At 46.7% G+C, this 15087-nt stretch overlaps 1 protein-coding gene across 1 annotated transcript in view; it reads left to right on the forward strand.

Moving 5' to 3' along the window:
- The window catches only part of MYO5C (myosin VC), a 116538-nt gene that overhangs the window by 31330 nt on the left and 70121 nt on the right, over positions 1-15087 (forward strand). Inside the window, exons 9-11 of the mRNA XM_052646544.1 lie at positions 6785-6891; positions 10258-10523; positions 14593-14674. Coding sequence (XP_052502504.1) covers positions 6785-6891; positions 10258-10523; positions 14593-14674 — 455 coding nt within the window. The remainder of the gene's footprint in view (positions 1-6784; positions 6892-10257; positions 10524-14592; positions 14675-15087) is intronic.

Below are 15087 nucleotides of genomic sequence, written 5' to 3' on the forward strand. Positions count from 1 at the left end.
TATATTGTCACCCTGCTTATTTAACTTATATGCAGAGTACATCATGAGAAACGCTGGACTGGAAGAAACACAAGCTGGAATCCAGATTGCCGGGAGAAATATCAATAACCTCAGATATGCAGATGACACCACCCTTATGGGCAGAAAGTGAAGAGGAACTAAAAAGCCTCTTGATGAAAGTGAAAGAGGAGAGTGAAAAAGTGGGCTTAAAGCTCAACATTCAGAAAATGAAGATCATGGCATCCGGTTCCATCACTTCATGGCAAATAGATGGGCAAACAGTAGAAACAGTGTCAGACTTTATTTTTGGGGGCTCCAAAATCACTGCAGATGGTGACTGCAGCCATGAAATTAAAAGACGCTTACTCCTTGGAGGAAAAGTTATGACCAACCTAGATAGTATATTCAAAAGCAGAGACATTACTTTGCCGACTAAGGTCTGTCTAGTCAAGGCTATGGTTTTTCCTGTGGTCATGTATGGATATGAGAGTTGGACTGTGAAGAAGGCTGAGTGCCGAAGAATTGATGCGTTTGAACTGTGGTGTTGGAGAAGACTCTTGAGAGTCCCTTGGACTGCAAGGAGATCCAACCAGTCCATTCTGAAGGAGATCAGCCCTGGGTGTTCATTGGAAGGAATGATGCTCAAGCTGAAGCTCCAGTACTTTGGCCACCTCATGCGAAGAGTTGACTCATTGGAAAAGACTCTGATGCTGGGAGGGATTGGAGGCAGGAGGAGAAGGGGACGACCGAGGATGAGATGGCTGGATGGCATCATGGACTTGATGGACGTGAGTCTGAGTGAACTCCGGGAGTTGGTGATGGACAGGGAGGCCTGGTGTGCTGCGATTCATGGGGTCGCAAAGAGTCGGACACGACTGAGCGACTGAACTCAGCTGAATTGGTAAAAAATATAAATAAGTAATATGACAATTTATCACTGGCTCTTGTGACTCTGAGCTGACTGGGCTCAGCTTGGCACTTCTCACGTGGGGACGCTTGTCTGGTGGTGGCAGGGGCTCGATCAGCTGAAGACTTCTGTTACCAGGGCTGGGGTGCCTGGAACTACTGGGGGCAGGGCAGGCATTTCTCTCTCTCCATGTGGCCTTCCTCACACATGCTGGTCTCAGGGTAGATGGACTGCACATGAGGCTAGCTTCTCCCAGAGCCAATTCCAATAGGCTCAGGTAGACTCTGTGGGTCTTTTTATGAACCAGCTTCAGAAGCAGTGCAGCATCACTACTGCTTATGTGCTTATAATCAAAAGCAAGGCATAGGATCAGCTCAGAGTCATGACCCTCAGGGAGGGAACCACAGAGGGTATGAACAACTGGAGGGTGATGCATTGTGGTGGGGGGGTCATCTTTGGTAACCACCATAGTAACTGTTAGGGATATTGTGGGAATTAAGAGAGAATCTCTTAAATGGTTTGTGAACTGTGATATGCTCTGTCTTTGAGAGATCAGTATACATTTAATGAAAGCGTGACCTCTGCATGAATCGCTAAAAAAATGTCTTTGGCCAGAGATTGGCAGATTGCAGCCTTTTTTTATAAATAAAGTTTTATTGGAACACAGAGACACTCTTTTAACTATGATCTGTGGCTGTTTTCATGCTGTAATGCTAGAACTGAGTTCTTGTGACAGCCTCTACAGCCTGCAAAGCCTAGTAAGAAAACATTTGTTGAACCTTGTCCCAGGTGATAGAGTGAGCATAGTTGATGGGTTCCTTTGACTTTTATTGAAATCTGTGAAAGGACTTGTGGGTGGAGTCATGAGCCTAGCTTCAACTCCAGTGTATCTAAAACATGGACATCTCCTGAGGGCCCCTGACCAGGCAAAGAAGTTGCAGCAGTCTTTGGAGACCTGTTTCCTGCTGTAGAGTGGATTCACATATGGAACTTACTGTAACTTTGAGATTGCCGTCATCCTGTTCCCCCACAGCCAATAATCTCATGCTATGTGTCAATTTCATGGTCTGTGAACCTTCCTTGTCCAACACAGTAACCACTAGCCACAGATGATTCGTCTGTGTTAGTTAAAATGAGATAAATTTCAAAATTCAGTTCCTCAGTTGCACTAGGCATGTTTCAAGTGCTCATAACCGTATGTAGCTAATAGCTGCCATGTAGTTCAGCACAGATAAAGAACATTTCATCCCCAAGGAAAGTTCTGTCCAACAGCACATCTCCAACAATGTGAATACCTCGTGTACACTGCTTAGCCCATGGGTCGTGTCCTCTTGTTTGTGTCTCAGTGTTTTCTGTCTTAGATGTTGATTCCCTCATGAACAGACTACCCAATGTGAATCATACATAGGCTTATAACACCGTTGGGCAGATAGCTTTCTTAAAATGTCGTTGCTAAATAGGTACTTGCTGGTTGATTTGTCCATTGCTGTGATTTGCTATGGAGACGGTTTAGAGAGACAGGCAAGGTTAGCAGTGAGGTCATCCAGCTCGGTACCCAGATCCACTTCACAGCACACCCGGTAAACAGACCTCTGGAGTCTGCTCACACTTCTTTGCCTGTTGTGGGGTTGTCAGGAGAGCATCACGTTTAGATACCCTGGGGTGACCTAGGGTAGATCCCCTGGGGTGACCTGGGGCAGCTTTGTGATTCCATGGGTCTTTTCATACACTGCAGCGGTTGCTGGCACTAAATTGCTTAGCCATGGCACATGCAGTGTGACTGTGACCTTGGCAAGTTCGCTAGACTTTCTGTGCTTTAGTTTCCTTCTCTGTAAAATGGGAATAGTTCAGTTTAGTTCAGTTGCTCACTTGTGTCAGACTCTTCATGACCCCGTGAAACTGCAGCAGGCCGGGGTTCCCTGTCCATCACCAACTCCTGGAGCCTACTCAAACTCATGTCCGTCATGTCAGTGATGCCATCTAACCATCTCATCCTCTGTCGTCCCCTTTTCCTCCCACCTTCAATCTTTTCCAGCATCAGGGTCTTTTCCAATGAGTTGGTTTTTCAATACAGGTGGCCAAAATATTGGAGTTTCAGCTTCAACATCAGTCCACCAGTGAATATTCAAGACTGATTTCCTTTAGGATGGACTGGTTGGATCTCCTTGCAGTCCAGGGGACTTCCCAAGAGTCTTCTCCAACACCACAGTTCAAAAGCATCAATTCTTCGGCGCTCAGCTTTCTTCACAGTCCAACTCTCACGTCCATACATGACTACTGGAAAAACTATAGCTTTGACTAGACAGACCTTTATTGATAAAGTAATATCTCTGCTTTTTAATATGCTGTCTAGGTTGGTCATAACTTTGCTTCCAAGGAGCAAGCGTCTTTTAATTTCATGGCTACAGTCACCATTTACAGTGATTTTGGAGCCTAAAAAAATACTAGTACTTTATATAGCTGTAAGGATTAGATGAGGTGAGGTGTGGAAAGTATTCAGGATAGTGCCTGATGCAGTTTCACGCTCTTTCTCTTCTGGCTCTGCTTCTGAGGTACTAAAATGGTTCTGGTACCCAATTCCAGTGTGTTGCTGGGACAGGGGTCTCCCACACCGCACTATTCCCTGGGCACCAGCTGGGTTCCTATAGTCCAGCTCAGTGCTGACATTGTCTCCCTGGAGAAAGCATCCGATCTCACAGGTTGAGGGCTCAGTCTCACATGGCTGGACCTCCGGCCCTGTCAGGTGACAGCCTCCAGTCCAGGTTGTTACTGGTGCTCCTGACTGAAGGGCTGTAAATCAGAGGTTCCCTTAGCCACCTCCTGGAATTCAACCAATTTGCTAAAGCAGCTCACAGAACTCAGGGAAACATTTTACTTAGTAGATCACCAGTTTATTATGAAAGAATATAAAGCTCAAGAAAAGCCCATTGGAACCGATACATAGGAGCAAGTATGTGGGAAGGAGCAAAAACTTCTGTGCTGAGTGTGTCACTCTCCTCAGTCCCATGGGTCCACTCCAGGGCTCTCCAAACCTTGTCCTTTTGGGGTTTATGGAGACTTCAGTACATGTACACCGATTAAATCATTGGCCATTGGCAGTCAGTCCAACTTGCAGTGCCTCTCTGCTCCCCAAAGGTTGAGGGGTGAGACTGAAAGTTCCCACTCTCCATTGCAGGGTTGCTTCCCCTGGCAACCAGCCCCCATCCACACATGACCCAGGGGGCATTCCAAAATTGCCTCATTACCAAAAGACAAAAGTCTCTCTCACCACTTAGGAAGTTCCCAGGCTTTTTGAAGTTCTGTGCCAGAAACTAGATGAAGGCCAATTTATATATTTCTTGATACAAATCACAATATCACAGGGACCTTAGCAGATCACAAGTTACCCCCTGAAGAAGCAGAATGGGGTGCATTTTGATCAAGAGCTTACTTCCTTTGTTCTTCTGCTGACTCTCATTTAATTCATCCTTTGATCTCTGCCTGACCATTAAGATCTCTGTCAGAAAGAAAACTCTGGAAACAGATCTTTCCTGGACCTCAGGTTCAAGGAACTTGACCACTGTGTTTCTTGTTGAAACCCACTTCAAGCCATCAGTGCTTTTGCAAGGATTTTATCTCACTGAAGAGAATTACTTAACTGAGGTCTTAAGTTCTTTCTTTGAGTCATTGCTTTGGAGTTATTTCAGTTTTGTCAGTTCTGGAAGGCATGGGCTTAGTCATGGATTATGCAGAGAGTGGGCGTGCCAGAGCAGATTCTCAAAGTTTGCATTTTTAGTTGCTTTTCCTTGTCACTTACCTGTCATTTATCATGGTGATGCCCTGGAGGTTATTTCTTTTAGAATCTGCTGTCCTTCAAATGGAAATGTTAGCTTGAAATGGAGTGACTGCAGATGTCTGGACTCTGGTTGAACTGGAGGCATCTATGTAATTTTGGTTTGAAATCATATCTGACTTTTAAAAAAATTTATTTATTTTTAATTGAAGGATAATGGCTTTAGAATATTGATTTGGTTTCTGCCATACATCATCAACATGGATCACCCATAGGTGTACATATGTCCCCTCTCCCCCACCTCCCACCCTTTCCCATACCTCTAGGTTGTTACAGAGCCCCAGTTTGAGTTCCCTGAGTCATATAGCAAATGAAATCATATGTGACTTTGATTTTGTGTGATCTTTGAAGGAGAGAAGACTCTCCAGGTTTTGAAATTCTTTTGGAACATGACCTAGCTGCTATTGAGATATTCCAGGCATCTTCAAGTCAGGAGCAGCAGTGACCACAAGGGCTCTTTCTGGGCATTTAAGGCCTGCTGCTTTTTTGCTGGAGGAAGTGAGGGTCTCCTGTTGGCTGAAAAAAAAAATGCACAACCTGAAAACTGAAAATTATGTTTTACTCAGTAGACAAAACAGGGCTTGAGCCTGGGATGCAGCCTCTCAGACAGCTCTGAGGGACCGCTCTGAAGAGGTAAGGGAGGAGCCAGGATATATAGGAGTCTTGCAGCAAAGACCAGGTAGTCAGAACATCAAAATATTACTGTTAGTTAAAGAAAACCAGGTATCTCAAATTAAAGAATTGAGTACTTTTCTATCGTATATATGGGAAGATGCAAAAGTCTGGGCTCAGTGAAATCATTCCTTTGATAGGCACCTTAGCTACCTAGGACCAGTATTCTGCTTTTCTCCATCCTGAGTCCCCTCAGGGTGCACCCCTGGGGGCAGTGATAGTGGCTGAGAGCTTGATGGCCACAGCATCCATTGTTTGCTGATGTGGCAGGCAACTCTTTTCATTCACAAGTGATATTCCACCTATATTGGTCAGGGTCCCCTGCAAGGAACATGGGGCATATTCAAATAAGATAAAAGGAGGAGAGTTTATTTACCAAGGGAGCAACTACAAATTGCAAATTGTGTGGGGCTGAGAGGGCTGCAAGGAGCAGTAGGGGCCTGGAAATAGCAACTCTTTCTGTTTGGGCACAGGAGTGTTACTTGAGCCTGAAAGGAGGGTCGGGAAAAGTCAGCACCAGACCTGGAATAGATACCTCCTGCACAGCCAGCCTGAGGCAACTTCTAGGAAAGAGATGGGGAGATGTACCCAATACCTTCTCCTCCTGTTCTCTGATCTCCTGACAGGGTACCCATTGGCCAGATCCAATCAGAGGGCATGAAAACCCATCACCTTGGTCCAAACAGGCCAGCCCTCTGGGTCAGAGAGCAGGGTACAGAACTGGAGGGGCAAATGGAGTCCTTCCAGCACCATCATAAAAAGCATTTGGGGAGCTTGTGAACAAAAAAGAAAAAAAAAATACCAATAAAAAGAGCACAGCAGGGACTTCCTTGGCAGTTCAGTGGTTAAGAGTTTGCCTTCCAAAACAGAAGGTGCAAGTTTGGTTGGGTAGCTAAGATCCCACATATCTTGCAGCCAAAAAAAAAAAAAACATAAAATAGAAGAAATATTGTAATAAAGTCAATAAAGACTTCTTAAAAAATGGTCCATATTAAAAAAAAAACTTTAAAATTTTATTTATTTATTTAAAAAAGGAAGCACAACATACAGAATGAATGAGAGCCAATTCTCCCAGGAACGTGACATGAAATGGTTACTCAGATATTAATTTCTGAGTTGAACTTCCCAGCAGCCACCGCAGGGGGGAAGCCTGGTGGGCTGAACAGTTAACATTGTGTGTCTGCACACGTCAAACTAGAGAGACAGACTAGTGAGCCAGATTCTCCCTGGGGGTCCACTCCCTTGTACCCTGTCCCATCGCTTGGCACTGATGGTATTAGGGGGTCCTGAAAGAATTCACGTGCTTATCTTACTAGTGATTATGCAAGAGAAGAAATGGAGTATTCCTAATTTGGGAAAAATTTTGTTTTCAGGTTTCAAGGAAGATTTTCAGATGGACGTTTTTAAGGTCCTGGCGGCCATCCTACATCTGGGCAATGTACAGATTGCAGCAGTGGGCAACGAGAGATCAGTGATCAGCGTAAGACACGTGTTTGTTTCCCCCGTCCTGTGCTGGGAGGATCATCAACAGAAGCTCTCAGGGTTACCCTGCTTTTGCATTTTAGCACCAGGCACACTGGACCTACTAGGGAGACTAGTTTAACAGGAACAAGGAAGATCGGGGTTTCCGTGGGTTACCTTCAAAGAGTAAAGCTTCTTCCCCTTGCAACAGCAGAGAAGGGGGAAACACAGCCTCTGTGTGGTTTCCTTTTATTCAACAGATTTTTACTGAAAGCCTGCTCTCTGCCAGACACTGTTGTAGGCTCTGGAAAAACATCAGTAAACAAAACAAAATCAGGCCTTCATGAAGCTTTTGATCAGGGGGACAAAATGGAGGGGAGGAGACACAGTAAAAGTTATAGGCTCTGGCAGCTGGCGATAACCATTAAAAATGAAAATAGGGGGCTTCCCTGGTGGCTCAGTGGAAAAGAATCCGCTTGCCAATGCAACAGACGCAGGTTTGATCCCTGGTCAGGGAGGATCCCACATGCTGCAGAACCACTGAGCCCATGGACCACAACTGTTGAGTCTGTTCTAGAGTCCAGGGAGCACAACTACTGAGCCCGAGTACCACAGCTACTGAAGCCCACACCCCCTAGAGCCTGTGTTCCTCACCAAGAGAAGCCACCTCATTGAGAAGCCTGCACACCGCAACTAGAGAGCAGCTCCTACTCACCGCAGCTAGAGAAAGGCCTGCACAGCAACAGAGACTGAGCACAGCTCAAAATAAAACTAAATAAAAATTATTTTTTACAAAGAAGGAAGATAGGGACTTCTCTGGTAGTCCAGTGGTTAAGACTCCACACTTCCAGTGCAGGAAGCTAAGATCCCACACACCATAGGACATGGCTGAAAATTTTAAAAAGGAAAATATAGCAGAATAGGTGGGGACAGGCTGTGCCTTTTGTATCGGGCATTCAGAGAAAGCCTTTCTAATTCAATAAGGAAGTGAAATTGTGTCTATATCTGGGGTTGGGATATTCCAAGTAGAGGGAACAGCAGGTACAAAGGCCCTTGGGCAGGAAGTGTTATTGGAAAAATAGCCAAAAGGTTGGTAAACCCAAAGACGAGTGAGCAAACGGAGAAGTGGTGGGTGAGGTCAGAAAATGTGTGTGTGGGGGGCACAGATCATGAAGAACCATAAGGGCTCTAGACGTGTCTTACCTCCTGACATGTGCCTGAATGAAACACCAGTGGTGCTGGCTTCCTCTCTGGAAATAGGCTTTCATGTAAGTTTTGTGACCAATTTCGTCATTTCATGGACACAAGATAAGTTTCTGTATATGTGTGTTAGGCAACAAATGCTATGTTTTGGTGTGAGGTATGTGGTTATCCTCAGCAATATCCATGTAACGAGGACAGTCACGTGTTAACAATGTTTCTGTGAAATGCAAAATCTCCTTGCTGTTAAAGCTTTGAACTAACAATGTGTGTCTTAGTCAATTCCGGTTGTCATAACAAAATACCACAGGCCGGGTGGCTTAACAACAGAAGACTATTTTCTCACAGTCCTAGAGTCTGGAAGTTCACGATCAAGGTGCCAGCACAGTTGAGTTCTCAAGATGGTGGCTTGCAGACAGCTGCCCTCTTGCTGTGTCCTCACAGGGCAGAGAAAAGCCAAGCTCTATTCTCTTTCCTCCTCTTATAAGGATGATAATCTCACCAAGGGACCCCATCCGCATCTAAACCTCTTTAGCTTCCTAAGGCCCCACTTCCAGGTTAAGACTTTAACATGTGAATTTTTCATGTGACTGAGACATTCAGTCTTATAACAATGCCTCCAGAACAACCAATGGGAACAATTGTTAATTTTGTATACCTGTTCATTTCTCAGCTCTGGTACCTATGGTTTAGGGGAGAGAGCGCTGAGCAGATGTGGAGGATGTGTTTTTTGGCTCAGTGCATCAGTCCTGTTGCCCTGTGACCAGGAAGCAGTTCTTCAGATTATCACACTAAGTGCCGTGCCCCATCTGCACCAGTACCCAGTCCTTGCAGAGTCAGTTTACAAAGGACTGGGAAGTTTGGGGGAGGTGATGGCAGGCCTGGGAGGTGTGCGGTGTAGTTCTCCCACTGGGTCCTGGTTCATTTACCTCGGAAATGGGCTTCTGCACTTTTTCTTCTGAAACTCACATAGACTGAAGATATGACTTCCAAATGCCCTGGCTTTGAGCTCTGTTCTGTGAAGTTTGTTGTGAAGGTAGCATTTTGGAGAAGGAATTAAAATTGCTATACTAAAAATCCTTTGTCAATTGACCTTAGGAGACAAATCCCACACACAAAAAATGTCAGATCTTTGTAGAAAATTATTTCCATTCATTTGCATCAAGAACATGAAATATTGGGCAAATTTGATCTGAATGAAGCCATCTTACATTTTAAAATTTGCTGCCCCTTTGCACTTCCCCCTATGGCTGGGTGTTTCTGTCTCAGAAGGTTTGGTTCCTGCTTAGAAGGAAGGAAACCAGTGGCTCAACCAAACCTCACAGTACTGACATGCTTTATATTATTGTGATATTGGTCAGAAGGGACGTGGGTGGGCAGCAAGGAGGCGGCAGGACTCTTTTAGGTTGTTAGAGCCACCATAACCTGATGCTTTTAAATGGAATCATGTGATTTTCCCAACTGACTGAGATGCTATCTACAGATTAGCCCATCTGGGAAGCTTTCCCTGCCCAAGAGGAATAGTGGTATACAGTCACATGGGATTGCATCTCCTTGCCTAGTGACAGGGACCCCTAGTTCCTGCTGCCTAAAGCAGGAGCAGACCTTTCCTCATCTGCTGGCCAGTGGGGCAGCTCTCATGCCCAAGCTTTGGAGAGAAACAAGATTCACTTTGTACATCCAGAAGTCCCCCACCACAGCCCTCACATTGGCTGGTAAACACTTCAGTTCAGGGAGCCCACCACGTTCTCCCTGACAACACCGCTGAGGTCCCTCCTGGGCCAGAGCCCACCTTGGGCAGACCCCAGCTACACAGCTACAGGGCAAGTGTAGGCTCTGACAGGTGGCCTGGGTGTGATACAAAAGGGCAGAGAGAGGCCTCAAGGCTGTGCCACAAGCACAGGAGTTGGGGGAGGATTTCTTCTGTGGCCTAAACATCACTACTGACATTCTTTGGCCAGAAGGAAAATCTGGGTAGGACACGGCCTAGGATCTCCTGACATCACCACAGCGGTGCCCAGCCTAGGACCAGGTGCAGCCTCCATGCCCCCACAGGCCCTCCTGCTTCGCTCCCAGCCCTGGCTCTGTGTTGTGAGGCCTAATCGTGCATAGGTCGAGGGGCACAGCTGGGTGGGCCAGTGCCTGTTTAGATGGCCTGACGGGGCTGTGTCTTTTGTTTCTGAAGGAAGATGATGGTCACCTGGAGGTGTTCTGTGAGCTCCTGGGCCTGGAGAGTGGCAGAGTCGCTCAGTGGCTGTGTAATCGCAAGATCGTCACAACCTCTGAGACAGTGGTGAAGCCCATGACCAGGCCCCAGGCTGTCAATGCCAGGGATGCCCTGGCCAAAAAGATCTACGCTCACCTGTTTGACTTCATTGTGGAGAGAATTAACCAAGCCTTGCAGTTTTCAGGCAAGCAGCACACTTTTATTGGTGTTTTGGACATTTATGGGTAAGATTCTCTTCGTGAGCTTGTCTTTCCTCATTTAAATGTCAAATGCCTGTTATGTTTAGGTTGTTTTTAGTCTGGTTGTTCTTTTGTGTTTCACATTCAGGAAAATGGTGTTGTCTGATTTTGCATCTGTGGATGTAAAGTACTGTCTCCTGGGCTACAGTGTCTTTTATGTAGGGTGTGTTAAAAAATTTCTAAATCAGTAATGGCCAACATGAAGAGTGCATGCCAACTACCATGCTGAGTGGTTTCCATGCACTTATTTTATTCCTTAAACAACCTTATAATTATCGCCATTTTACAGATAAAACAACCGAGGCTTAGGAAGACTCATTCACGGTTGCTTTGCTGGTGGGAGAACCCAGTACCATATGAGGATTGCACCCACCTCTGTCTTCCTGCAGAGGCCCCATGAGCTGTGGAACCATGACATGCCTCTCCCACTTCACAGGGTGATAATGACAGCCCCAGAGGCCCTGCACCTCGCCCACGAGCACAGCGCCAGAGGCAGGCTCAGACCCGAGGCTTTTACCAGTCAGGCCCCTCATGCCTACATCCTCTTCCATTCTTGGATCATAGGGGTCATGTGTTTGCCCCATTCTCCATGAATTCTGATACATTTGGTGGATCAAGTTACCACACTGGAGGGTTTTCTCTAGCTTCTTTTCTTTGCCCAGCCCTGCTTTTCTGGGTCAGACTCATCCTAAAGACACTTAAAGAATAGAGTAGCCAGAGAGAGTGAGGGAGGGAAGCCCGGCCAGCATGGAGGCCAGCTCTGGGGAAAGTTAGCACTTGGGCTTTTGTTTGTTAGAGGCTGGCCTCAAGCGCCTAACTCCTTCCCCTCCCGGGACCAACCCTGGCTTCTCAGAGGGAGAAGGGCAGACTGTCCCAGGGAAGGCATCATGGACTATTCTACCTGGATTGGGGAGTAGCCCCTCACACCCTGGAGAAAGCAACTCACCCTCCTCCCTTCCCATATGGAGAGGCGAGCTAGCTCTGCCGGCCGGCTGCTACGTGCTATGGGGTGAGGCAGGCAGAACTCCTACCCAAATTCAGAGAAATCGTTATTTCATACGAGCCTCAGGGGTGTTACCTGTTTAACACGGTGGTAGTTTGGTGGTTTAGTCACTAAGTCGTGTCCGACTCTCACAACCCCATGGACTGTAGCCTGCCAGGCTCCTCTGTCCATGGGATTTTCCAGGCAAGAATACTGGAGTGGGTTGCCATCTGGGTTCTAAGTTAATACATGTGACTCCCAATTAATAGTATCTGTCAACAGTTATAAAACTCTTACATTGCTGGGGTAGTCTAGTAAGTTATTTACCTTAAAAATAAGGATTTGAGCAGCCAGTAATCATCTAAGTAGACTTTTAATGGAAATAGTCCTGCTTAATGACAGTCTCTCTCATTGTGATGGAAATAAGTGATTGTTATATTCTTCTCTGTTCTTTTCTGTGTTTTTAAAAATAAATAGCCCTTTATTTTTAAGAATATATTATCTCATTCAAGAACACATAGTCATGTGCCAGGACCTGTGTCAGGTGTGATGGGTGAACAGAATGGACATCTGGCCCCTGCCCTGTTGGGACTTAAATTTTAGTGGAGGAAGAAGCCATCAGAGATTGGGATGGTTCCTGGGAAAGGAATAAGTGGATGGATGTGCCACCAGTTAACCAGGCACCAGGAAGAGAGGGGGCAGCTGAGAATAAGGAGCTGAGAATAAGAAGTCAGGAGAATAGCAGGCAGGCATCAGACATCCACAAAGCTGATAGGCCACGGTAATAAGGAATTTAAATTTTTGGCTAAGTAGGCAAACTCCAAACAGGAGGAACTGCAAATTTTTAAGAACTTGTTAGAGTATATTTTAAATTTAAATTTTAAAATTAAACCCCTCTTTAAAAATTTAAACAGTAACGTGTTCACTTGTCACCCATGAATTCATTTTACCCCTCCAAAAAAGTAAGCTCTCCTCTTTAAATAAGAGTGTTACTGTCTGGAGTGAATCCTTTCATGCCTTTCTCCAGTATACCCATGGTTGGATTAGCCCTCATCCCGTGGATGGAGGAGACTGGTGGGCTGCAGTCCATGGGGTCACTAAGAGTCGGACACGACTGAGCGACTTCACTCTCACTTTCATGCATTGGAGAAGGAAATGGCAACCCACTCCAGTGTTCTTGCCTGGAGAATCCCAGGGACGGGGGAGCCTGGTGGGCTGCCGTCTATGGGGTCACACAGAGTCAGACACGACTGAAGCTACTTAGCAGCAGCTGCTGCGAGAGCTGAGCTCAGGATGAGCTGGGAATAAGGCAGCCTGAAAGGGAAAGTTACCCTGCATGAAGACAATGAAAGCCCAAGCTGTGAGCCTTGAGATTTCAGCTCGGGTCTTCGAGGAGGCTTGTGGTTCCCTAGCCAGCCAGATGTTTATGTTCTCTGGACGCCGAGCTGGAAGAGCTTGGGGCCAGGAGTCGGATCCCAAGGAGTAAGCACTGCACCACACCTGTTGTGTGGCCTGGAGGGCATCACTGAACCTCCGTTTCTGTGTCTGTAAGATGGGGCCTCTCACAAGGATTTTACCAAGGTCAAATGGAAGAAATTGTGAATGCATCTTTACAAACCATAAGGATTATTCTGATGTGAACAGGAAAAGGAATGTCATTGATGTTTGACATCCTGCCTGTACCCTAGGAAGTCCTGCCTTTGGCCCCAGCTGTGGGCTGCAGGGCACAGTGAGGCCCTTCTGCCTCCCCTCCAGGCCCAGCTGTGGCCTGTCTGCCGTGTCCAGCCGGCCGAGCCTCTCGATCACCCAGGGCGCTAGTGGAATGGGGCTGTCAGGGCTCTGGGTTCTCCTCTTGCTCCATGAACAGTCTGGGACCTTAACCTCCTCAGAAATTCTACACTGAGCCAAGTGGGCTCAGACATGTGAGACTCCCAGGGGACCTGTGGTTGGAGCTGGCAGGAAACTCTCAGGATTAGAGCGATTAAGAACGAAGGCTGTAGAGTCACCACGAGCTGGGGTCAGATTTCGCGTGTCTGGCACCGCTCTGTGATGGTCACCATCTCTTCTGACCGTCGTGTGGAACGGTGGGGTGAGGGCAGCCCTTCACCTAGGGTGGTGTTAGGGTTAAGCATGGTGATGGGCATCAGCACCAACACCTAAAGTGCTCACATTCCTCCTGGCAGGAACGCTCCTCTGCCCAGGGGGTGGATCAGGTGCCCCAGTTCTGTTCAGCCTACATCATGTTTTACAGAGGGAGGTAATTCACGTAAAAGTCCAGGTTTCTGGATTCTTTTGAGAGTCAGGTGACCAGACATCCTGACCTGATTAAGCCATGGCCACAGCTGGCTCGAGCTGAGCAGCAGCCATCCTATAGGCCGACCTGGTCATCACAGGTCCCACCCAGTTCCAGCCCCTCTCCATGCTGTCGTCTCCCAGCCTTCTCAGCTCCTGGGTCTGCAACTCCAGAGGCAGCCATTGAAAGTCTGAAGATGGAGGTGGGGCCGTGTCTTCCTTGGGCCTGAAGGGGTCTGCTGGGCTGTGACCTTGCTCTTTTCCTGTGAGGACTATGAAAGCGCCCCTCGGGGAGGCAAAACTGTGCTGCCTCTGCCTTCAGCAACGGGTGGGGGCACAGGAGACAACGTTGCTTTTTTCACTGGGGCCAGAAGTGTTACAGTCAGGTGGACTCATAGCTAACTCTGACACTGACTGTGTGACCCAGACAAATTTTTGAACTTCTCAGTCTTGTTTCCTCATCTATGAACTGAGGATAATGAGGCTGATGTCAGTGTTGTTGTACAGATTGTGTGATATGCCATATTGTGCACACACCTACTTTAGTGCCTGCCTCAAGTAGGTGTTTTGTACACACCAGATTCCTTCCTGGGGCCGCCTGGAAAAACATGACTTATCAGCTGACTGCTAGGATGGTTAAAACAAGAATTGAGGCATGTTTAAAACTCACAGAAAACATAAAAAACTGTTAAAGTTGTGAAAGTTGTGAAAAATACTAACCTATAAACAAATGTGTATGTCCTTCAAGTTATGTCTTAACTAGTTTAAACTGTATTTCAGTTTTGAAACCTTTGATGTGAACAGCTTTGAACAGTTTTGCATCAATTATGCTAATGAAAAGCTGCAACAGCAGTTTAACCTGGTAGGTGACTTTTTTGCCTTCTTGAAACTAGCTCTCAGCTGTGTCTGTCTGTCTGTCTGAAAAGGGAGAGAGGCCGAGTTTGGCTCTTTGCCTCTTCAAATCTCGCCAGCATTAATAGAGTCACATGCTGGCTCACTGCACCATCTTGTGGCTGTTCCTTGAAACTGCACCTTCCCGCCCGATTTCATTTTTGTGGAGGCACCTGCCAACGTTTGTTTCAGTTCATCACCTGCCATTCCTGGATACAGACCCCTTCCAGCCAGACCAAGTCACTTAGTTTCCTGCAGGCTCCAGTCCTTGTGAGCCTCGGTATCTGCACCTACTCTCTGCCACAACCCACCTGCCCCTGTCCTTTCCCATCCCTTCCTCTTCACCTGGAGAGCTCCTGCCTGTCTTTTGAAATTCAGCTTCTC

This window comes from Budorcas taxicolor, chromosome 10 (genome assembly GCF_023091745.1).
Source record: "Budorcas taxicolor isolate Tak-1 chromosome 10, Takin1.1, whole genome shotgun sequence".
Classification (NCBI taxonomy): domain Eukaryota; kingdom Metazoa; phylum Chordata; class Mammalia; order Artiodactyla; family Bovidae; genus Budorcas; species Budorcas taxicolor.